General features: G+C 49.9%; 1 protein-coding gene across 1 annotated transcript in view; it reads left to right on the top strand.

Annotated features, from left to right (window-relative positions):
* Positions 1-25352, top strand: part of LMX1A (LIM homeobox transcription factor 1 alpha) — a 152925-nt gene that overhangs the window by 83332 nt on the left and 44241 nt on the right. Inside the window, exon 4 of the mRNA XM_026517258.4 lies at positions 21046-21278. Coding sequence (XP_026373043.1) covers positions 21046-21278 — 233 coding nt within the window. The remainder of the gene's footprint in view (positions 1-21045; positions 21279-25352) is intronic.

Consider the following 25352-nt stretch of genomic DNA (forward strand, 5'->3'; position numbering starts at 1 on the left):
CATGATAGGCAGTGAGGATCTGGCAGAGAATGCCCCCAGCTTGTCACGCCCTGGGCCGAGCTTGTGGGCGGGCGCTTTCCACTCCGTTTGGAGCACGAGACACTCGGTGAACCAAGCGGTCATTGATGGGCCAGCTGGGGCCCCGAGCCCTCTCTTTGGCTTGCCACATCCTCTTCCTGCCAGATGTTTCTACCTGTCCGGCAACGGGGTAAGGTGTGGTCCCCTTCCTTTTATGGTGGGGCTCAGCGGCCTCTGGCCTTAATGAAACTCGCTTCTCAGCTGTGGCCGCTGCCCAGCTCCTGTTCTCTTGATCTCCGCGCTTTCTACGGCAGATGTCCTGCAGGATCTGCGTGCTTTGTTCGGCTCCTGCCGTAGGAGTCCTAGAGCAGCTCTGTGACCAAACCCCGGGTGAGTTCTATGTTTTAGCTCATATTGGGCTGCAAGTAACACAAAACCGAATGAACAGGGGCTTAAGCCAATAGGAGAGGGACCTTTGCCTAACTGGAAATTGGGGGGATGTGTTACTGGGTTGGTTTGGCAGTTCGGTGTCATCAGGGATCCAGTCTCTCTCCGGATTCCCATTGCGTGTCTTCAGGGTGCTGGCTTCCTCGACCAGCTTGTCACCCAGTGCCTGCAGGGTTCCCATCCTCCTACGACAGAGTCCAGAGTGAGAAGCAAGGGCCTGGGACCAGGGCTTTCTTCATCATTTGCTTCTTACACAGAGGGAGATCTTCCTCAGGGGTCCCGAGCCGACTTCCCCTTGTATCTCGTTGACCATGACTGGGCCACAGGCCCACCCTCAGGCTGGTCACGGCAAATGGGAAGGAGTTTCGTCTGCCTGGCTTAGGTAAGTCATGACTCATCCCTGGCCTGGGGCACAGGGCTGCGCAGTGAAGTCGGGGTTCTCCGAGCAAGGTGGAAATGGCGGTCGGGAGGACAGCCAACCTTGTGGTCTAGTGTTCCTCCACTGTCGGAAAGGGCGATGGTCAATGGGACGCTTGAAAGTGCCCGGAGGGGAGCAGTTACACCTGGGGACACAAGGCCGTGGGACAGGAGATTGCAGTGGCCCACAGGTCCTTGTGCATCTGTCCTGTGTGCTGCCCCTAACTGCCATCCTCCCTTAGCCCTGCTTCCTCGAGTCATGCCTCTGCTCCAGGTGTGCCAAGACTCCCCATTTCCTGTGAAAAAGTGGTCAAACTCTGCATTCAAGGCCCTCTCCTTCTGGCTCAAAATAACCTCACACCGAGTAGAGAACACACGTTTCTTGTTTTATCTCTTGAAATTTCTTTGTGCAAAGCAGGCAGCAAAGTGGCCTACTTTCTGCCTGCATAACTCACCGTGGGGTTTTTGTCTCCACAACCTTGCCCCTGTAGAGCCTCCTTATGGCATATCTGACTCCATAACTCGGCCTGTTCGGATTCCACTTTTCGTCTGAGGTGCTCACTTAAGTCTTCATTTCTTTGGAGAACACCTCCTTGATGGCTCCAACTGGAAGTTTCCTGAATCTCCTAGGAATTTCTGTAGCCCCTGTTATTGGTCTACCCACACAAGCCACAGAGAGCGTTGGAGGGGCATAGAAGGCCTTCGAGCAGGGTACAAGCGTTGCGCTGACCCTTGAAGGCTGGGGAAGATTTGGGGTGGCTAAGAGAACAGAAGCCATGCCAGGTAGTTGGGGTGCAGGATGAGACTGTGTATTAAGAACACACCAGGGTAGGGACGCCTGGGTGGCTCAGTGGGTTAAGCGTCTGCCTTTGGCTCAGGTCATGATCCCAGGGCCCTGGGATCGAGTCCTACATTGGGCTCCTTGCTCAGTGAGGTGCCTGCTTCTCCCTCTGCCTGCTGCTCCCCCTGCTTGTGCGCTCACTCTCTCTCTCTCTCTGACAAATAAATAAAATAAAAATTAACAAAAACCTAAAAAAAAAAAAAAGAATGCACCAGGGTCTTCATGTTCCCACTTTTGTCTCATCTTCCAGCATCTTAACACTCTTTCTCCAGGAGCAAATAAAATTGGCATGTGGTTACCATGTTGGGCAGCTCAGATCTAGGACATTTGCAGAACGTTCTACAAGACAGTACTGACGTAGACCAGGGGGGTCTTCAGTGGGGCTGAAATCCCGACATGCTTTGGCACAGGGGCAGTTCCCCCATCTGTCCCATTAGTCTGCTGAACTCTGAGCTGGAGGTCTCTAGTGTGGGGATGGAAATGCCGAGCTGTAGAGATAGACCTTCGAGGCTTCAGAGACAGACCTTCAGGAGGCTGTTTGCAAGCAGGCCTGCAGGATGGGTAAATCCCGCTGCCGGCGGTCCTCAGGGACTCTGGACCCCGTCTCTTGCCCTCTTTCGTCTTGACCCCTCCACAGGACCCGAGTGTGCTAAATGAGGTAAGGGGAGTCCATGATGAAACAGGAAATTGGGGCCTGCGGGTGGCTCTTGGCGAGCCTGCGGGGGCTTAGCCAGGGCTGAGGTCATGAGCCCAGAGCCTTGAAGAGGCCGCACGCTCGCACTGTTGGGATGTCTCTTGGTCCTGTTCCTGGGCTTCGGGTCTAGTACATAGAAAGTACAGCTCCTCCTCTGGGGATTCGCGTTACCTCTCATGTGGTCTTGTAGTAGCTTTCAGAAACTCGTAAAAATGTGAAGCACACCGAGGCAAAGCCCGGCTGTGTGGTAACCACGGACTGTTTTATAAACTGCTCTCAGAGACCTCGCCTCATGTGCTGCTGAAGGCTGGTGATGTGGGTATTAACAAACCCCATTTTTCAGGCTCAGAGAGGTTAATGAGCTTGGCTGAGGTCCCGCAGCTACTAAGTGGTAGAATGGGGTCCAAATTCGGGCCTTTCCATGCTCTTTCTGCTACGGGATCATTGCCCCTTAAATGATATTATAAAAAAAAACATTTCAGCAGACTTTCCCCCTTGCTTCCTCTTGGTACATGTTGGCACACGTGGGACCGTTTCCTAGCCTTCCTACCAAGAGGCTAACAGTCTCTCCCAGCACCATACCTAAGGCCTCAATATTTTGCATGTTGTGTGAGGAGCAGAGCTGAGCTTAATCGGCCGCCCTGCTCCCATCTGAAGCAGCTGTTCCCCTCTTCGTGATGGTAGCTTTAACGTTAGCCCAAGAACGTCATGAGAAGGGTAAATCTGAGGCAGAGGAAAATTACTTGGAATATTATAAGGTCAAATATTAGTGCTGTGGTTTTGTGATGTTTTGATGTCAGCTTGGCTTCTCTTGTCATTAGATCAGATAATCCAGAAGGATCCAGACCTAGGCTCCTTGCAATTCTCCCTACAGCATGGAGGAGGCTTACCCTGCTCCTGGTTAAGGCCTGAGACTACTCCATGTGGGCCCTCGATGCCGTGGGATCCCCGCTCACATTCTTGTGGGGTCACTCCAGCCCCAGCACCTCCCCCCACCTCTCACCTGCATCCTGGTGATTCCTCTCCTCCTCCCTCCTGTGTATCAGCCCCCATCGCATAATTACTCCCATTGAAACAAACCTCTGACTTGATATCCCCCTCCACCTGTCATTCGGTTCGCTGTGCATTTCATGAAACTCTTTGAAAGAGCTGTTCCCTCCTGTGTCTCCATGCCCTTCCACTCCACCCAGGCTTTCCCCAGCCTTCCACCCTTGCCCACCTTTGCATTGCCGAGCCCAGCGGACAGCGCTCAGTCCTCATCTTGCTGGACCTTGCTTGATGGATTTCGTCACTCCTGTTTCCTTGAGACACTCACTTCCCTTGGCTCCCCCTCCAGTTTCCTGTTTGTTTTCCTCTCTCCCTGGTTACTTCTTCTCAGTCTCTGTCTTTTCTTACGTGGAGTATTTAAGTAACATCTTAACTGACTTTCCTCCTGCCCTTGTTCTCCCCAAAGATGGCTCTCAACCCAGCAGTGATAGTGATCCCATTAAAACTTCGTCTTAGGTATATGCCCAAAGGAATTGGAAGCAGGTACTCCGATAAGTTCACAGACACACGTGGTCATGGCAGCACCATTCCCAATAGCCAAAAGGCAGAGACAGCCAGAACATCCAACAGTAGATGAATGGATAAATAAAATGGGTATATCCATGCAATGGAATGTTGTCTAGTCATCAAAAGGAGTGGAGCACTGATATATGCCGCAATGTGGATGATCTAGAAAACATGCTAGGTAAAAAGAAGCCAGACGCAAAAGGCCACATCCTATATGATTGCATACGTGCACTGTCCAAAATAAGTAGGTCAATAGAGAACACAGGTTGGTGTTTGCCCACATTTAGGGGGAGGGGAAAATGGAGGAGAAACTGCTTAATGGGTAAGGGGCTTTATTTTGGGGTGATGGAAATGTTTTGGAACCAGAGAGAGCCAGTGGGGTTGTACAACATTGTGAATGTGAATACCCCTGAATTGTTCCCTTTGAAATATATGATGTGTCTTTTACCTCAATATAAGACAACTTCATCCAGCATGTTACTCCTCTGCAAACACCTGCCACTATCATCCCGCTATCATCTGCCAGAGCCTCTCTGGCCTGTCCAGCCCCTCCCCCATGACGTCTCCACCAGCAGCTCTTCTCACTTTTGCCTTTGCCATTCTGCCCAACCACCCCGGCCTCTGTGCTCTTTCCCAGAATGCGAGCTGGGCTTCTGCCCCAGGGCCTCTGCACCTGCTGTTCTTTCTGCCTGGAGCGCTCTTCCAACAGGCAGCTGTGAGGCTCCCTCCTTATCAGCTCCTTCACATCTTTGCTGAAACATCAGCCTCCCAGTGAAAATTACAACTCCCCAACCTGGCACTCCCCATCCCCTTTTACGCCTGCATTTTCATTCGTTGCACTCATCTGACATTTTCTTCGGTGCCATTTGTTTTCCATCAAAGGTGAACTCCAAGGGCTGGGATTTTTGCCTGGTTTGTTCATGGTTCTATGCCTGGCACCTGGAACCGTGCCTCGTTATTAGCAGTTAGAACTGTAGTCACTTAATAAATACTTGTTACAGGTACTGCGTGAATAAAACCCTTTCCTTAAACGATCTATAATTCAGGTATCCCAACTTTCTCGTCAATATTTGCTAGTTAGAAGGACCCTATGTCCCTTTGTGAAGGATGCTGAAAAATTCATGACTTGTTTTCCCAAGCACACCTGTGGATGAGTTGGTCATGACCATGGAGTGGCTTTCCGGTTGCTGAAAACGCGTTGCGTGTCTGTCTATGCCTCATTGTGTCTGCCCCTCTCGTGACTGCAGTTTGGGGGGAAGAATATTTACGTTCATGGAAGTACTGACCTATTTTCAGAGGCGTTCAGCCCATGAGTGTAGTCTAGATAGCAATCTGTTCCAGTGACCGCGATAGTCACACACTGTCCTTCAGCAGGGCCCTCTCGGTTTGGTGGGGGTGGAAATTGGTGCAGGTGCATGCAGCTCCTTCTTCGCCCATGTGCAGGGCTCGACGAGGTGCTCGTGTCCGAATGCGAGGTCGTTCTTGCCTTTCAAAGAAAGTCCCTTCTTCCTGACGGTCTGGGGCAGTGTCTGCAGGCCTTTTGAGAGGCAGCTTCACAAAAGCCTGTTTGCCAAAAGATAAAACCAGCCCCAGCCTTTGTGCCCAGTGGTAGGTGATCTGCCCGACGCATGGGGACAAGCGCGGGCATTTCTCTTTTATCCGGCAGGAGGAGCCTCTCGCCTTATGCGTTGGCCTGGAGGAACCCGTGTTCCACTTCCTCACTGTTCTTCAGATGGTCGTGGGGAACTCTCTGCTCCCAGATCTGAGAGCTCCCAGCCCTGAGCGAAAGAGAATTCCAAAAACTCATGCTCTCTTCAAGACACTGTCTGGTCTGGAGACACCCTAGCTTGTCCTTGTGTATTCCCGTGGTGGGGAGGGGTTGTTGTGACTGTTTTTTAAACTTCTGGCTATAGTATGAAGCTATGTATGTAGCTTCATATGTAGCTATGAAACCAAACTGGCTCCCCAATCAAAGGGAGCGTGTGTGTGTGTGTGTGTGTGTGTGTGTAGTGGGGGGGGCACACCCTCCCATCCACACACATCACTCGGCACTGTGATTGCAAACCAGGAATCCCGTTTCACAGAGATCTCTGTGGTTCTTTAGCTCCCCATGTCTGTCCCTGTTCTCTAATCCCCTGAATGGAGCTGGATATGGAGAGCAGAGCCATATGAAAGCATCCAAGATGAAAATTATATCCTAGACTTGCACATGAATGTTGTGGTCGGAGGCGGGGGTGTATGCTGGCTGGCGTTACACACTTGCCACCATTCCTCCTGGACTTTGCATTTCTACCCAGTTCCCATTTGCTTGTTTCCACTTAAATTCCGAAGTTGAGGCTCTCCTGGGTTAGATCCAGCCTGGGTCACCGATCTCAGAGCCTGGGCTCTCTTCAAAGAAGTGGCGGCCAGTCTCTGGCCTTTCCTTCCTAGGTAAAATATTTCAATATAAGTTGATAACTTCATTCGTCCAGTTCTAACTTATGAGGAGCTTAGGTTGACAGTGATGGTGGTTAGTGTTGCCTGGCAGTCACGTGGAACTTTTAATTTGCAAAATACAGTACCGTCCTACCATTTGATTAGGACAACACTCAGAGCTAAGTTAGGCGGTGATAGAGTGGATCTTTGGTGGGTTTTAGCACTGACAGACTTGATTTGAATCCTGGCCTTCCCAACTACTAGCTGTGTAAAGTTGAGCAAACTATTTAGACCCTCATACCTCTATTTTCTCATCTGCAAAATGGCAGTAAGTTTTGACAGATGAGTGACATGATCTAATTTAGTTCCTAGTGAGATCACTTGGTATCGAAGCTGTATCGAAAATCCACTTTTCGGGTGGCAAGAGGAAGCAGGTGACCCATGTGGGAGACTGTTGGGGCGATCAGGGAAGATATGGTAGAGTGTGGCCTGTAGTCGGAGCAGTGGACATGATGAGACGTGATTAAATGCTGGTTATATTTTGATGGTGGAGCAGAATGGCTTGTTGATGATTTGGATATGAGGTATGTGGGGGAGAGGAGTCAAGAATGATTCTGAGATGTTTGTCTTGAGAAACAAGGAAGGTGGAGGTGTCATCCATCACCAAAAAAGGAGAGACCGTGGTTAGTTGGAGCCGATTTGAGCCAGCAGGAGGTGTGGAGGAGTGAAGATCAAGAATTCTATCTTGGTTTTATTAAGTTTGAGATTTTTTTTTAAAAGATTTTTTTATTTATTTATGTGACAGAGAGACAGCCAGTGAGAGAGGGAACACAAGCAGGGGGAGTGGGAGAGGAAGAAGCAGGCTCCCAGCAGAGGAGTCCGACGTGGGACTCGATCCCGGAATGCCGGGATCACGCCCTGAGCCGAAGGCAGACGCTTAACGACTGCGCTACCCAGGCGCCCCTATTAAGTTTGAGATTTTGATTAGAGATCTAGGTGAAGATACTGAGTAGGTAGTTGGATATACAAGTTAGATTTGGGAGGGAGATCTGGGATGGAGATAGCAACTTCAAAGTCATTTAGCACATATGTGATATTGAAAGCAATGAAACTGGATAAGCTCTTCAAGAGTAGTGAGACTGGAGAAGTGGATGAAACCCTTCAAGGTTAGGGAGGGGAAGAAGACCTAGCAGAGGAGACCAGGGAGGAGTGACTAGTGAGATAGGAAGAAAACCAGGAGAGTGAGGGATCCTGGACACCAAGCGGCCACAATGTCAGATGCTGCTAACGGGCTCGGGGCGATGAGGACTGTGCAATAGGGAGGTCACGGGTGACCTTCCCAAGAAAGTTCCATTGGAAGGAGTTGGACAGGTGCCTGATTGGACTGGCCTTCAAAGAGAGCAGAAGGAGAAGAACTGAAGACAGAAAATAGAAGTGATTTCTTTTTGAATTTTTTTACAAAGGCTTTCAAATAAATGGGGTAATGGTAGAGAAAGTAGGATCAAAAGAATGGTATTTTTTTTTCAGTATGGGAGAAACGAAGAAAAATAAATGTAAAAATAGTTAATAAGGAGGGAGAACATATGATGTTGATTCTGAGTGAGCAGGAAGTGCTGAAGTCTAGTGCCTGGGGGAAGAGGTCGCCCTAGATAGGAGCGCAGGGTACCCTACCTTGAATGGAAAGGGGAAGTCCTTTAGGTAGCTGTATCCTGACCACAGTGGGTTAATCAGACAGTTCCATTTTTCTCACTTAAAAGAAGCCAAAAGGGGGAAGTCCAAGGATGGTGCAACTGCTCAAGAATGTTTTCAAGGATCCAGGCTTTTCTCCATTTATGATGCATCCTTAACAGGTGTCTTTCACTTTCTCAGGACCGAGAGGGCTGTTTCACCTCCAGGTGTTACATTTAATTCCAGGCAGAAATAAGGGAAAAGGTAAAGAGTGAAATGTATGTACCAGCTGAGTCTCACGCTATCAAAAGAATAATAGCTTTTCCAGAACTTCCTGCTTCTGTCCCCACTCCTAGCAGGATCCCATGTACTGCCTCCTAAGGCCACTTCTAGCTGCAAGGGAGTCTGGCAGGTGACATTCTGGTTATAGGAGGCAGACTATGAAAGATTATTGTTTGTTTCAGTTAAAAAATGTTTTCTAATTGATCTTTTTATTTTTTTAAATTGTAGTGAAAAACACCTAACGTGACATTTACCGTCTTGACCATTTTTAAGCGCACATTTCGGTGGCATTAAGTACGTTCACATTAGCGTGCTACCATTTACCACCATCCATCCACAGAACTTTTCATGTTGCAAACCTGAAACTCCGTACCCACTAATGACTCCCCATTCCCTTCGTCCCACAGCCCTTGGCCACTGCCATTCCACTTTCTGTCTCTAGGAACTTGACTCTTCCAGTTACCTCCTACAAGTAGTATTTGTCCTTTTGTGACAGGCTTATATCATTGAACATAATATTTTCATTATGTTGTAGCATGCACCAGACTTTCCTTCCTTTTTTGAGGCTGAATAATAGTCCATTCCAATATATTCGACATAGATACTGCATTTTGTTTATCGGTCATCTGTGGTTGGGCACTTGGGTTTCTTTTCCCTTTTGGCTGTTGTCAGTTGTGCTGCTGTGAACATAAGTGTATAAACACCTCTTTGAGTCCTTACTTTAAATTTACATATACCTAGAAGTAGTGTTGCTGGATGATATGGTAATTCTATTTTTAATTTGTTGAGGAACTGCCATGCTGTTTCCTACGGCAGCTGCACCATTTGGCAGCCAACTGTGCACAAGGATTCCAGGCTCTCTGCACTCTTGCCAAACTTGTCGTTTTCTCGGTTTTTTGTTTTTGTTTTTGTTTGTTTTGATTGTAGCCATCCTAATGGGGGTGGCGTCTTCTGGTTTTTAATGGATGGGGAGAGAGTTGAGATGAAGGGGGAGAGAGCTGAGATGGAGGGGGAGAGAGTTGAAAGATAAAAAGGATCAAAAACAAGAAATAAGTACTGTCTTACTTCCACTGGGTCAGACGTCACTGAAACCTGTCTGGAGCTCTCCAGACACCTCGAGTCTAACTGGAAAGGAAGGCAACATAATCCCATGGGACAGAGGCTGCATTGGAGGCTCAGGACACCTGGCTTTTGTACTCAAGGCTCCACCACTGCTGGGTTTGAGGAGTATCCATAGAGTGTTGTTTTCCTGTTCTACCGTCTTACCGTCTGTGTGATGAGCGTAATAGAATCTGACCCCTCTCCCCCTTTCTCACTTACGTCAGAGCTGAGATGTTATGCAAAATCACACATATTTGAAATCTGTGAACTAAACGCATTCTGGAACTTCACATTATCCAGACCTGTTTTCTGTCCCTCATATGGAAAGGAAAAGTCCCACGAGGTAGCTCTTTGTGGCTTTTAAGGCATGGTAGGAGCTTTTGACTCAGATCGTTAGCCAATGTTTGTCTTTTCCTGTCTCCCCTGGAAGATGGGATGATCTTGAGAACAGGTGTTGTACACGAGGAGAAAGAGAACAGTAACAACTGTCAATAAACATTTCCTTGTGCTAGTCACTGTACTAGGTGCTTCAGGAACATAATCACTGGTCTTCAGAATGTATCTAGTTTCTAATACAATACTGATGGGGCTCCGTTGATTAAGGAGCTCTTGGGTTGTGACAGTATGTCTTTTTTTTTTGGATGTATGGCACGGTGGTAGTCATGAAAAGTGAAGGTGACAAAAGCAAACAGAATTCTAGAGAGCTCGGTGTTGCCCCCTGCTGGGATCTCAGAATCTTTCCCATCAAAACATCATCAATAATGCCCTTGTCCTTCGTACTGTTATCACACACACACACACACACACTCTCTCTCTCTCTTACTCTCTCTGTGGGTGTCTCTGTTTCTCTGTCTCGCTCATAGAGCCCAGGAAGCACAGTCTTTGTAAGAGTGTACATTGTATTGGCCACGTGCCATCCAGACAAGCCAAAAATTGTGGAACAATAGGAGTCTATGCCCGGAATATCAGCTAAAAATACCTCATTCCCTCGCTCTGTTGTTTTCTGGGTATGTTTAAGAGTGTCCCAGGAGGCTAATGAGGATGAAGGGAAAGGAAAACTGACAATTTCAAAGGAAACCAAACCTTTAATTCCCTAAAAAGGAAACATATATTTTCTGTACGTCTGGTTTACGTTTCTTGCTGTTTTTGCATGTCTGTGTGACGATATGGAAAATCTATAATATGAGTTGTGCCACCTTGGCCTGGATCATCGGAATCCATGCTTTTACCACAGTCTTTCCCTCTATGGTCTGACTTGTCATCTGCTTTCCAGGTTGTGGTAAGGAAGAGGGGAGAGGAAAAGAAAGCGCTCCTAAGCGGGAGACTGCCTCACACACACTTTCTACTCCTTCAGCTGGTTTGGGTACCGGCTAAGAGCCAGGGGGACATTTCCATCCTTGGTTGGGCCATATGTAACCTCGTTCATTTCTTGATCACTGACCGAGCCTCAAGCTCTGGCTGGCCCTCTCAGTAATGTCCACTTTCTCTGTGATTTGGGGTAGGTCATCGATCCTTCCCTGGCCTCGGTTGCTTTCTGTTTATAAAATGAGGGGAGACGTTGATTGATCTCTTGTGGGGACTGACAGGGGAGGAAGGCAAGAAGTAGGGTGTCTCAATGAAGGTCCACACAGTGGTCATGAGCCTCAGTAAGAAGCAGTCATCTGAGAACTGAAATGATAACGGGACAAGGATCTGTCCCAAATCAGCATTAACCAAATAGCAACCATTGGCTGTGGTTGGTTAAACATGGAGCTGCCGGCTTCCTGAACATATGCTGGGTGTTGGGCAATGAAAGTGGGTGTTGGTCAACCCGAGTTGGCTGATGTCAATATTTACCTTGGGTTAGCGTGGACCATAGCCATAGCTGCCTGAATGAAATGCCCTGTTTCCTCTCAAGTATTTGTCCTTTCATATTTGTCTGTTGGTCTGTTGTCCAATAGCGTATGAAAGGCTTGTTGAATTTTGACTTAATTTGTCATCATCCTGAAGAACAAAGCCTTGAGATACACACGAAGTTCTATTTTTGGCTCAGTTGTCTGACTTGAAATAAATGATCTTACATAGATACTTACATGGGCAGATATGGTAAATTGCAATAAGGGGAGTTAATAGTTGCTGCTTACTGAGAGCGCTAGTATCGTCAGATAGTTCAAATCCATCGTCTTATTTTGTCTCCAGAACATCTTGTAAGATAGTTACTCTCTCATTTATGGATAAAGAAGCTGAGGCCCCAAGAGAGTCTAAGACTCACCCAAATTCTCAAAGGCAGAACCAAGACTTGAATCCGGGTTCTCTCGGACTTCCACAGCCACGCTCTCATCATTCTGTCTCGCTGACTCTGGAGCAGATGCTTCGTAAGAACAAGAAAAGTACTTAGTGCACCGTTTTGAGGTAAAAGCTGCCCACGGCCAGCAGTAGTTTCCATAGGCGATGAGCCATGTGTGTCCCCCCTGCCCTTCTGGGTGAGGCCAGCGCCTCACAGAGCGTCCGGGACGTGCAGACATCATCCTTAGCGCTTCTCATCCCATTGTATGGTGCTCCTCACTGCTCCCCAGGAGCCCCAAGGACACAGAGACTCTGATTGGCTCTGCCTGCCACTTATTGTTTTCCATTTACTCCCCACTGCAGAGTCTTGAGACTGTGTCCTACAGAAGATCCTGCCACTTCTATTGTCCTTGCAGACTTTCCCACCGCCCCAGGACCACAGGCTCGGTTGCTTTATTGTGGTGGTGTTGGCTCAGCCTCAAGGACAGGGACCTTGAGCCAGCTGACAAGGTTGCTTGTGTCACTACTTCTAAGGCCACAAGCCATGCTTTTGCTTCCCAATACTTTTGAATACTCGTCTCTCACCACTTCTCCTTCAGTGTAGCCACATGGTCTCCCAGACTCCCAGCAGCAGATTTCCCCCGACAGACAGTTTTGGCTTATGGCCAATCCCCATGTCTCTGCCTGGATGACCTCAGTTACCAAGTCAACATGGCACTTAATGCGTGCTGCTATGCCGCCCCCTGGTGGAGAGGGTGGAAACTGAGCGAAATCCAGAGGACTGCCTTCTAGCTAAAGAGCTCCACAGAGACCCCTGTCCTGCTTTCTCAGCCAGAAGTCCATCTATTCGATTAAAACTAGTTTTGGTAGTGCCAGCAGCAAGGAGGCATGATCGGTAGTTGCCAGCTGTCCAAGGCTAAAAGCAGCTCTGATTTTTTTTTTTTTATGTTGGGGCAAAAGAAGTACACAGCCAGTTGGCCTCAAGTGAGAATTAGGGTTTTTCCACATACGTATTTTGTCTTCCATCTTTCCACTTAATTGTCTATGGTGTGGAGGCTTTGAGAAGCTCCCTTTGAGGTCCGCAGGACTCTGGGTCAAGGTTAATGAAGATCTCAGTCTTTCCAAACACACCCTTTGTTCGGGAACCTTCTGCAGTGTCCTCATGGGAGCTCTCCGTATATTCCTGCTCAGTTCCCAGGAGCCTGAGGTCCCTTGCCCTGGGATGGCTCTGGGTTTGCATGAGCCTGCTGTATTTTGCAGTGTTCCTGTGTATGGGAAGTTGTACCATCAACCTCAGGGTGGATGTGGGGATGACGGGCATGTAGTGTCTGGAGGATGATGGGAGAGGTTGAAGGAAGCCATGGGAATTCATGGGGGAAAAAGGCAGGTGTATTGAGAAGAACATGAAGCCTCAGTTGACCTCTTGGTTTTGACTTTGCTATCGAGAGCAAGAAGGCATTTCACCTAACTGTGCCAGGGCTGCTAGGTAAATCCAGATAAATCCTGTGCGGGCAGGCTGCATGCAAACCCTAGCCCAAGGCCATTGCAGCAGGTGGGAACTCAGTCCTTGGCTCCATGCTATTGTCAGGGCTGACCCCCCAAGTTCACAGCCAGCACCACCAGAAAGCTGACCTCTGACATCTTGCATTGTTCATGGCCTGGGTCCTGAGTTACTCTCTCCATACTGCTTTATCTAATCTTGATTCTCCTGGACTCTAACGCTGTGATTCCACGTCTTTTTTTTTTTTTTTCTCTCTTATATTTCTCTCTTATATTCATATTCAACTCTTTTTCTCCATCGTCATTACCACCATTGTAATTGTTATCATTTTACTGGGGATTTACCATGGGTCAAGCACTATGCTAAGCAGAGTCAATGCATTCGTTCAATTAACTCTTCTTGGGACTCTGCGAGAGATAGGTCCTTTTCTTATTCCCACTCTATTAGGTAGGTCAACTAATGCCACCGCGGCCTGACCAAGACCACCTGGCTAGTAAGTGGCGGAGTAGGGACTTGGACCCAAGTTTGTTTAATTACAGCATCTTGCCTCCTTGTCCTGTTTCCACAACCGGTCTGTCTCTGGCTGGGCTTCCTTGGGTCTTCCTGGGTCCAGCCCCACTGGCCTATATTTTTGTCTGTACCTTGAAAACAGTGACCCACCAGGCCCCCTGTGAATGGGGTTCCAGCAAGAATTATCTGGTTTTGCTATTGTTTTGGAGTCCGTGTAGACTCTTGCATGCAGGTGTTGGGTCCTGGAGGGTCTCCCAGACACTATTTGTTCCTAACCTAAATCCATAGAGGACAGACCCCTTTCAGGGATCCCTTCAGGTACTTGGAGGCCTGAGAGCTGAGTAGCCTGAAGGGATCAACTTGGCTCCCAACCCTGCCTTTCTCCCGCATGTGGGTATTTGAGAGAGATTCATTCCCTTTTTTACCTCCTCTCTTCCACAAGCTTCTCTTCCTTTGAAGTAAAATAACTGGGGGGGGGGGGGCTGAAATATGGTCTGAGGACCCCAGCATTCGGAATGGGGGGTGGTTTTCCTAAGATCACACCACAGGCACCAAATCCGCCGTGTGTCTGGTCCCTCAGCAGGTCCCTGTCTTTCTGCTGTGATTCCTGCAGTTGAGGGCTGTGCTGGGGCCTTCCAGTCTTCTGTGCCTCCCTCCTGACGGCCTTGGACGTGTGCGTGAGGACATTCTCAGGTGTCAAGCCTTCATGTCTGCTTTTTGAAATGCTCTCATCTCCTTAGCTGCAGAGTTAGATTCCCAACTTTGTAATAAAATCATGAATTATAAAAATGGGAGTGAATTAAGAAATTACGTAGCCCTTGTGGGTTTCAAATATGCCTTAGGGACCAATGGCTTTCTTCATACAGAATCTTTTCTAGAATTATATCCAGAGAGATCCTTTTAAGAAATATATATATAGGGGCGCCTGGGTGGCGCAGTCGTTAAGCGTCTGCCTTCGGCTCAAGGCGTGATCCCAGCGTTCTGGGATCGAGCCCCACATCAGGCTCCTCTGCTGGGAGCCTGCTTCTTCCTCTCCCACTCCCCCTGCTTGTGTTCCCTCTCTCGCTGGCTGTCTCTGTCAAATAATTAAAATCTTTTAAAAAAAGAAATATATATATAACTGTAGAAAGATAGGGAGAGAGAAGGAGAGCATGTGAGTTGTTGATTGCAGCTGGAGAGTGCATAAGTGTGTTTTGTGTGTTTGCGAGCCCACACACCATCTTTTTGGCTTTAGTTTATATACATACAGATATATATACATGCACGTATATATGACATATAAATCTGTGACTGTGAACGATACGGTGCTGGAAAATATTTAGTTTGGAGAATAATCATGGTATGGCCGTGTCATGCCGAAACACTTTCTGGAGACCTGGGTTTGGGTACTGGCACAGTGGGCTGCGTCGGTCGCCAGGTGTGGAGTGAGGACACATGAGGAATAGGGACTTGCTCCCCCCCTGCAGCGTCTCCTCTCTAGATCTGACACTGACCTAGGCAGTACTTTGCCATTCGAAACAAGAAAGTGCAAGGACGGTGGCTTTTCTGAGGCCGGTTGGTAAAGGAGGAGCCCTTGACCCTGCCTCTTCTCTGGTGTCCCCCCGGGCAGCCAGCACGGGGCAGGGAGGCTACATGTGCTTTGTGGGGCATGTGCTTTGTCTCAGGCCTGTGCTCTGTCTGGTGTCACCCCTGGCTTCGTCCCCTGGGTTCGTCCCCTGGGACAGGACCACACTCCTGGGAGACGAAGTCAAGCCCCCCCTCGAAGCTGGGAAGTGTGGGGAGACGGGCTTACGCTGTTGAGCAAGAACTGCTCTCCCAGGATGGGACTCTGGCATCTCTTAAGCGTACGTTGCCACCTTGGGGGACAAAAAATATCCCCAAAGATCAAAATCCAGAGGCAGGGCAAATAAGAATGATGAAAGCATGTGCTACCCCGGTAGGTGACAGAGTAGCCCACATCCGTGCTGTCATCTAGTGCTCACGGATCCCAGAACCTTGGCATCATTACTGCTGTCTCTGTCTGAGCAAACGGAGGCCCCACAAAAAGAGACGCTCTGCTCCACGTCCTGCTACTGGCCGCTTGGAAGTGGCAGCGCCTGCGGACTCAGGCTCTCGTAGCCTGGGGGCTCTACAGGGAGAGGGGAAGCAGGACATTGAATGGAATCGAGATGGAGGGCGTGGGAAAGCATCAGCGGGAGGGGGAGAGGCAGAGGGGGACAAGACGAAAGATTCCAGGTCCCCTAAGCCAGGTGGGTGGGTCTCTCCTCTGTGCCACTCTGGCTCTTTCCCTCCTGCAGACCCCAGACACGCGGCGCTGTGGTCTTCGTTCAGAGCCCGCTGCCTGCCGGAGCCTGGGAGCTCCCCGAGGCCAGCGCGGCCCCAGACCGGGCCGTGCCCAGGGCGTTTGCTAGAGGAAGGAGCGCGCTCGCTGCAGCCTCAGTCTCTGCCCTGCGTGCTCTGCCATGAGCTAGACGGTGTTGTTCCCATTTTACAGGCGAGGGAATCAGATGCAAAGAGGAGGTAAGGAATCATTCGAAGAGTTTCGAGGGGTAGGAGAATTTAGGGAAAGTCGGGAGTTATTATGTATGCCTGGAAGAGCCGGACCTTTCTGGAGACCTTGTCTAGCGTTTCAAGGGCACAGCCAGTCTGCCAGGCTCTGAACCCAGAGTGAGGTCTCATTAGCATTCAGAGGGGGAAGGAGCCATGGGGGACGCCATCCAGGGCATTGGGAAGGGACAGGCTGTGTTTTAATTATGACCTGGACTTTTGAACAAATCCTTTTCTCTGCTTGTCTGAGCCGTAGAGACAACAACTTGTGGGAGGTGTGCCGTCGGCAGCTGGGTCCACAGTGGCACCCGTACAGCTGTATACACATCTGGCACACAGGTGGTGGACGGCAGGAGCCTCCTCTCCTTGAATTGCCCTGGGGTTCGGGAGGGGAACAAGAGTCAGGTAGTGAGGTGAGGTTGACCTGGTCTTTACCTAGAGGGGGAGGGCTGGTGGAGAGAATGGAGAGAAACAGGACTGCGCCCCCCTCTTCCCGGCCCATCATCCCCACTGCCCGTGACCATTTCAGGATTGGAGCCCAGACAACTCCCGCCACTTCCTCCAGCTGCTCCTGAGTCAACATGGTGGGCTTTCTTTGCAGAGCTCCCCCGACCCTCCCTTCTCCAACTTGGGGGAAGTTTTTAGGAGAGGGGGATGAAACGAAGAAGGGTGGAGGAAGGGGAGGAGATTAACGGGGTAGAAGTTCGACAAGCACATCTGTCCCTGCGGCAGATTCTCGAGTGCTTGTTGACTCCCTGGGAGCGTTTGCCTTGAGTCTGTTTTTCATTCCGGGGGAAGGGGAGGAGAAGGAGGGCTTTGGGGACAAAGGGCCTTTGACCAGCTCCCGGAAAAGCATTGATTAGTTTGCTCAGGTTGGCAAACAGTGACTAGGGACTAGGGGCTGTTGATGAACCAGGTGATTTTTCTGCCCGATGCATGGCATCCAGCGCGGGGGCAGGAAGTAAAAGCAGATATTTGGGGAACCTGTGTGCCCTGAGGTTGGAGATGGAGAGCAAAACCACACTGGGCAGCTGGAGGAAGGGGGAAGGAAAAGGCTGGGCTGTTGGTGTCTGGAGTTGTCATTTGGGGCTGTTGCATACCTTGTCAGTGGCAAAAGAGCCACGCAAGCCCCCTTGGACGTTGAGAGGCAGAGGGCAGGCATATCAGGATGGGGGTTGCTAAGGTGCTTCTGATGGCCAGGGCATTGGGGGAGGGGCTGTGTGGTGGCCCAAGGCCTGGGTTGAGAGAGAGAGAGAGAATGCGACCTCATGCATTCCCGACCCAGAGCTGTGCCGGAATCACCTGCCGGCTGGCCTCTCCTCCCCAAGCCTTGGCTTCCTTCACCCAGAGAATTTGAATGGCTTCCACTTTTCTTTGGCCAATCTGTGTGCAGTGTTTCCTTGGGAACCCCTCCTTTGCTTCCTCTTCACCCTCAAAACTATTCCCTTCTTCCAGGAAGCTTCCAAGATAAACACCCTGGGAGTCACGAACTAGTAGAGCGTTAGAGCTGGGAAGTGATTCTATTATCAACAGACTGGCTTGATGCTATTGTGTTTTGCATTTGCTGGACATGGCCTGGTATGGTTCTTGTATTCCGTTCCCCACAGGTACATTTCTACGGGTAGACTTTATCTGTTGTTCTGCTTTCTGTTTGCTGTTTCTCTCACTGGCGTGTGAACTCCGAGGGGCTCGGGACTTTGTTTGGGATAATTTTGTGCCTACAACAGTGCCTGGCACTGAGCGGACACGCCATGTAGACTTGTTTACGCACGTGAATGCAGCCAGGGCGGTGTTTTCTCTTCCTCCCCTCCCGGTTAGGACAGATAGTGCATGGTGTTAGTGCATGGTAGACGCTTCCCAATGAATGAATGAGCCCAAAGAAGAGTAGACAAGTAAGTGAATGTGTGAATGGGCTTTTGAGATGGGGTTGGCCACACTTAGGCCATGATAGTGGTTGGCCTGTCTAGAAGAAAATGCTCTTCCGTTAGCGTGCTTCCTCAGCTCCCACCAGCATGGGGCTCGTTAGCAGAGAGCCTGGATGTGCTCCGAGTCCGCTTGTGTCTGTCTTTGGGAAAAGAGGAGGGGTGAGGAGTTTTCGGTACTCTGGCCATTCCATCGCCCCCTGCCGCCACACTCGCCCTACGCCATCTGAACAGTCCACGTCTGTTGATCCCCCTGGTATGTGAAGACAAACAGAGAGAGAGTGTGCTTTTGTGTTTTTAAAAATTTTATTTATTTATTTATTTGCCAGAGAGCACAAGCAGGAGGAGCGGCAGAGGGAGCGGGAGAAGCAGGTTCCCTGCTGAGCAAGGAGCCTGATGCGGGACTCAATCCCAGGATGCTGGGATCATGACCTGAGCTGAAGGCAGACACTTAACCAACTGAGCCACCCAGGCGTCCTAAGGGAGTGGTTTTGAGAGAGATTCTTTTCTGCCTGTTGTGTTACTACTTAAAAAAAAAAAAAAAAACGCAAAACCTGTTTATTTTGGAGCTATAAAAATGATTGCTGTAATGAATGAATCCCAGAGATAGTTTTAGGGTGTATTATCTCTGTGCTTATGCCACAGGGGTTGCCAAAGGCAATTATGTTACCATGAGGCAATGTGAAAAAGAAATAGATCTGCTTTAAATTTTAGTGTCTCAGACTACCCTGAACTGTTATTGGTCTGGGGGGTTGGTAAGGAGAAGAGTTACTTTTGTTGGGACCTACTGTGTGGCAGCCCCTATGCGAGGCTCTTTACAAGTGTTATTTTAGGAGAACAAGTTACATGCATGGGTCAAATCAAATGAACTTTGAGTATCCACCATGTTCAGGAGGCTGTGATTATAGTACTTTTCCACAGGTCTTGTTCTTCCAATACTTTCCAATACCTTCCAATACCTTCCAGTACTTCCGTTGGCAGAAGTTGCAAGCACGGGAAAAGTTAAATGATAAGGCAAGATTCAGATATTTCAAGTCAGCAGTAGAAAGCAATCACCCTAAGGCTTTTGAACCCAGGAGAGATTGTCTGGCCTGACATCTTAGCAACATCCGGAGGAAAGAAGTGCAAAGGGGTGGAATCCTGCCCTCAATTTTGCGGCCAGTTGTTGGCATAGATGGAAGCAGAGCACAGGCCTCCGGATCTCGCTAATTTTTGCATCTTTATTTTAGAGGGAGCAGAGGGGGAGAGGAAGAGGGAGGGGGAAAGAATCTCAAGCCGACTCTGTGCTGAGCGTGGAGCCTAACGCCGGGCTCGATCTCACCACCCTGAGATCATGACCTGAGCTAAAACCAAGAGTCGGACGCTTAACCCACTGAGCCCCCCAGGCGCCCTGCATTTGGCGTCTTGAAGCATCTCAGGAAGCTACTGAATGAACCAGCACAGACAGCCCATGTAAAGGTGTTCAAAGGAGGGGCAGGTGCTTCAGATTGAGGCAGGGGAGGTTGGGGCAGGATTCAAGAAGGTGGGAGCTGCTGTGTCCTGAAGGATGGGTGGGATTCGGCTAGATTAAACAGACAAGGATGGGCTTCGCAGGAGGGTGGAATGGGGTTAATAGGCCCGGAGGCAGGAAATCAGAAATGTGTGCAGAAGGGGCGACATCATCACCCGCTGGCTCTGACCACCAGGAGCCTGGGAGCCAATCCCCCACGCTCCCCTGTCTCTAAATTGTTGGTTCTGTCCCCTCCTGTCTGGTTCCCTGCTGCCACCTTAGTGCTGACCCTTGTGACTGCTCTGCTGCTTTTTCTCACTCGTCTCTCTGACTCCAGTTCCACTCTACCCTTCATGCTACAAAGAGTTCCCTTTCCTAAACAGGGCTCTTATCACGTTACAAATTGTTCAGCGACTCCCCATTGCTTGCCAGCTGATGTCCAGTCTGAGTGCATGAGCGGTCACGACTGGCCTCCCCTGCTCCCCTTCTCGAGGCACCCGGCCTCCAACCCCCTGGAGCACGCGGCATGCTCCGAGCCCACCGGGCCTTCACACCGGCTGTTCCCTCTGCTTGCAGTCCCCTCCTCCTACCCCGTTATGCCACCAGCCTGCCCGCCATCCTGTCTTTCCTTTGCCCGAGATTTACGGACCTCATGATAGATTGCAAATTGCCCTCTGTGCTCTGATTGTTCCTTGTGCCCCGTCCATGCTCCTGAAGCCGTTATTTGGATGAGTCATTAGCCTGAGCTCATTTCCGATAGGGATTTTCTTTTATTCACCGTAACATCACTAGTAACTACTGTTTTGCCTGGGCATAGACGGACCCCCTCTACGTGGTTTGTTGGGAATAACTGAAATGAAATGCAAAGTCCCGAGAGATAGGCTGAATCCATCGAATGCCACCACGGGGAGCTGGGGTGCACTTTATCTCTCAAAAACCAGATTACACATCAGAATGCCCCGGCAAGCTTGCTAGAGAGTCCCACTCTGGGGCTCCCCTTTCCTATACTGATAGGAGGGGGCCTGGACATGTGTGTTCCTGTTACTTGGTTTAAACAGCAAGCTTCCCCAGGGATGCCTGGCACAGGTGTCTAGATCCCCCTAGGGAGCGCCGTGTCCTAGACCCACACCCGTCACACCCTGGGCTCAGACTGCATCCTGCCTCTGCCCCTGCTCTTCTGAAGCCCCAGGGAGGAACTCAGCTGAATCCTTCAGTTCCACCCCGTCGGGGAGTGCATCACCCGGATGTCCAGTGTATTCCATTCTACTGTCTTCACGCCAGCTCTTGGCGTCTCTTTTGCTGCTGGCCAGAGGGCAGCTGGGCCCCATCAGACCTTTCTCAAAGACCTTGCTTCCCTCTCTCCCCTGCTGCCAGGCTGTTTGCGGTCAAATGCGGGGGCTGCTTCGAGGCCGTTGCACCCAATGAGTTCGTCATGCGGGCGCAGAAGAGCGTGTACCACCTGAGCTGTTTCTGCTGCTGTGTCTGCGAGCGGCAGCTCCAGAAGGGCGACGAGTTTGTCCTCAAGGAGGGGCAGCTGCTCTGCAAAGGGGACTATGAGAAGGAGCGGGAGCTACTCAGCCTGGTGAGCCCAGCAGCGTCCGACTCAGGTGAGTGCCGTGCGGTGGGCGGCGGGGGTGGGACGCTGGGGTGAGCTCACGGTCTGCATCGCGTGCTCCCCAAATGCCCAGCCACGGGGGCAGTCTAGCTCCATGCAGAGCAGCTGCACGCATGCCAGGCAGGACCTTCGTGAGGTCGCAGTGATCGCTTACTGGTCAGGGATTGCCGTGATGAGGCGGTAAAGCACATTACCTCCAAATTCCGTGGTGCACGACTGTGAATGTGTATTCACAGGTTAGCAGGAGTGACTCTGCGTCAGGCTGAGGGTCTGCAAGTCACCTGGAATCTGTGGAGCTGAGCTCCGGGTTGCAGACTAGGCTCGGGTCTGCTCGGTTCCCTCCCAGATCCAGGCTTGAGAAGCCCCAGCTCCAGGGCTTGATCTTCTCTTGGCGATGACGAAGGTGCCAGAAGGCATGTCCAACCTCACGAGTGCATTTCAAGCCTCTGCTCATATCGTGTGGGCTAACGGTCCACTGGCTAAAGCAAATGAAAAGCTCAAACCCAAAGTCCAGGGAGGGGAGGTATATTGCACGCCCCGCAAGGCCCTGCTAGGGTACAGATACACGATACTGTGAAAGGGAAAGATGCATTGGAACCAGTAATTCCGTCTGTTTCCCCATCTGTCAAGTGGGCAAGCTGGAATCTACCTGGGGCTCGGTGGGTCATGGAGACAGAGGAATTGGAATGTGTTTGTGCCACCCACCCAACCCCCACCCTCCGTGCCTTAGAGCGGGGGAGGCGGGGGGGGGGGGAAGGGGAGGAGATCTCCAGCGATTGTGGAGAGGGGGCTTCGGAAGGCCAGAGAGATTGAATTAAGCATCCAAGTTGAGCATGTGTCTGTCCCCACTGGGTAGCATTTGTCTGGCTTTGCCCCTCCCTTTTCCAAATCGGTGAGAGCCACGTGGCCTTCCTAATTCTTGTCGCCAGTGTAATTCCAGCCCCCCGAACACGGCTATAACCGCCTGCTGCCCACATCTTCAGCCGCTTGGGGGCCTCTGAGACCTCCCGCTCTTCCCTCGGCCTTGCTGGGCTCCAGGCACGTTGGGGTCTCCCACTAAGCTCCACGCCTTAAACTTCCATTCGCCCTCTGCCCCTCTCCTGCACTTCAGGCTCTTGCCAGCATATTCTTTCAGCTTCTATCTCAGGGCTCTTTCCCCAGGGCAGACAGACTCTTCATCCCTGGCGGGGCTGAGTTGACCCTTAACTCCACTTCATCGGGGTTGCTTGTCTGGCTCTTTGTTGTTCTTGCCAAGTGCTAAGCCCCTCGAGGGACGGCATGTGTCTCTTTCGCCACTGTGTCCCCAGGGCTTAGCACAGCCCTGGAACGCTAAGGGTGCTTGATAAACTCTTACAGGAATGAGTCAACTCTTGAAACAAAAGCACTGTGACAAGACACTCGAGTCCAGGGGCTTTGGGGACAAGTAGGAGGGTGGGCCTCCTCCTGGCTGCATTGCTTACAGCCCTGTGACTGCGGGCAACTTTCGGAACGTCCCTAAGCCTCAGTTTCCACAACTGTAAAGTCGTGAGAGTCATGCCTCCCTGACAGTTTTATGGGGGGAATAAAAGAGAACGCAGACCAAAGCCTGACACGCTGTATGCCGGCCCCGAACGCATGCCTGCTGCTGGCGGATAATCACACGAGGCTGTTTGCTTCCTTGACATCCCTGTTGGCTCTTCTTGCCTGGCTCTGCTTGCAGCCACAGGTAAGCGGACACCAGGACAATCCCAACTCTGCCCGTCTTCACTTTTCTTGAATTTGTCTTAACTTGGAGGAGTTTCTCCTTTTCAGGAACACTGCCACTGACACATTGGGGACTCTCCTGCGGGGGTAACTGGGCCCCTTCTAAACTGAAATTCACGGCCTCCCCTCAGTATAAGAAGGTCAAGCTCACCCTGGATTCCCCATTAGGTGCCTTGCAGTGCCCACCCACTGAGGCCTCCTTCCCGGAATATTGCAAAATCTTCACATTCCCCAAGGGCTTAGGTGCTATGGTGATCAGAACGTCAGCGTGACTTTGAAAAGATGGGCGCACCCAGAGGGCATGCCATTCTTTCTCACATGGAAAGACGTGCGGTAGTCTGGCCCTTCTTGGCACGATTATGTGGGGCTCGACTACGAAGTTATCCAATTGGCCCCCGGGTTAAAGACTCACAGAGTTTAACTGACTACAGGATTAGGATGAGGCATGAATGCACCATCCCCCGCATCCCACCCCCTGCCCAAAACCAAAAAGTAAAAGCTCGATCTGAGCAGCGTTCATAGAAATATAATGTTCAGAGCATGGGAACTGCTAGGGACGCGCTTTTCTGACCCCATTTTCAGCAACACGTTCCATTCTGAGCATTTTCTTTTGAGGCTGCTGTAGAAACTATAGAGCTTTCTGGTTCATTTATGTACACGTTCGTCCGGTAGATGTACCTTGAGTGCTTGCTTTATGCCAGGGATCGAGTCATAATGGGAATGACAAGAATGACGTGGGGGTGGGGAGATCTCAACATCATGTCAGATGAAGGAATTGTAGATGTTTAGGCTAGAAAAGTAAAGACGACCTGAGGCCATAATTGTTGCCTTCCCAGGGTTGGATCGGACCTATTTCTAACTTCAGAGAGCAGAATTAGAATTCATTCAATTATTTAACAAAATCATTGAGTATTTACATTATAGGCAGAAAGGTAAAGGCCAGCAATTCGAACTCAACATTGGGAGTGTTAGAATGTCGTCCTAATAATTAGAGGTAACAAAGAGTAAGACTACTCAGAGAATTGGTCCCCCACTTGTTGAAACGGATATTGGTGTGGTGGGAGAGGAGAATGGTTCTAGAGGACATCTGTTGTCCCTTTTGACTTGAAAAATCTATCCTTATTTAGCAGCTTTAAGCAACATGATATTAAAGTCTCGGCTGAAACCAAGTATATTTTCTGTACCACTCATTTTGTCAATTACATAAATATTGCCCGTCTTACATCATAGAATGTTGTGTGCCAAATTCTGCCTCACTAACGAGAGGATAAGCTTCTAAGAAACAGGGTTGTAGGTTTTTATTCCTTTGTTCCCCCAGCAAAACTCAGCCTGATGCCAAGGGAAGAGTAAGCGATCAGTAAGTACCTAATGAGCGGAATTCAATCTTCAAGGGAAGAAGTCCACCTCGTACTGGGGGATTTACAGAAGCGAACAGTTTTAGGATGTGTCCCGGGACAAACACAATATCTCCTCTTCTATCTGTTCTGGGTGCTCTACGTATCATCAGTACTTGATAAATATTTGTTGAGTGAATGATTGAGTGGGCTGTCATCTTTAAGGTTTTTATCAATGACTTGGATGAAGACGCAGATGGCAGGTTTATTCGATTTGCAGATGACAAAGCTGGAAGGGAACGCTGGTGGGGGGCAGCCGAGACTCTCCGTGTTCAAAAGGATTTTGACAAGCTCACAGAGTAGCACAAAGTCAGCAAGATGAAATTGAACCATTGGGTTCCAAACGTCAGTAGTGATGATGTGGAACAGGGCCTGCTTGGGTGGGATTCTGTCTGGGGTTGGCCATAGAGTCAGTGGGAGCCACGAGGAATCCTGTGTTAATAGAACTATAATGTCCCTAAAGTGTGATTGTAGCTCCAATTTTGTATTGCTTGGGACGTTTGGTCTCATTCTAAGTAACACATTTTAGGGTGTCACTGACAAACTAGAGAGGGTCCAGAGGAGAGTGATTACCTTGTTGAACAAGAAATAGCTAGAGAAACTCCATGTATTTAGTTCTGTGAAAATAAGGCTGAGGGAGACAGGTGAGTCCTACCCAAGGGTGCAGACCCATGTCATGTGGACAAAATGACAGGTATTGGTGTCCAACAAGGGTGCAGACTAGACCCTTTATGAGAAATGGAAAAGCTTTGTCTCTTAACATTTTAATCACAGTGGGTGGAAGAGGAGACCAGTGAACTCTAGGGCTGCTTAAATGGAAGACTCGAGAATCTGTGTGTTTTGATTTTTTTTTTTAAAGATTTTATTTATTTATTTGACAGAGAGGCAGCGAGAGAGGGAACACAAGCAGGGGGAGTGAAGAGAGAGAA

Source organism: Ursus arctos, unplaced genomic scaffold (genome assembly GCF_023065955.2).
Source record: "Ursus arctos isolate Adak ecotype North America unplaced genomic scaffold, UrsArc2.0 scaffold_2, whole genome shotgun sequence".
NCBI lineage: Eukaryota > Metazoa > Chordata > Mammalia > Carnivora > Ursidae > Ursus > Ursus arctos.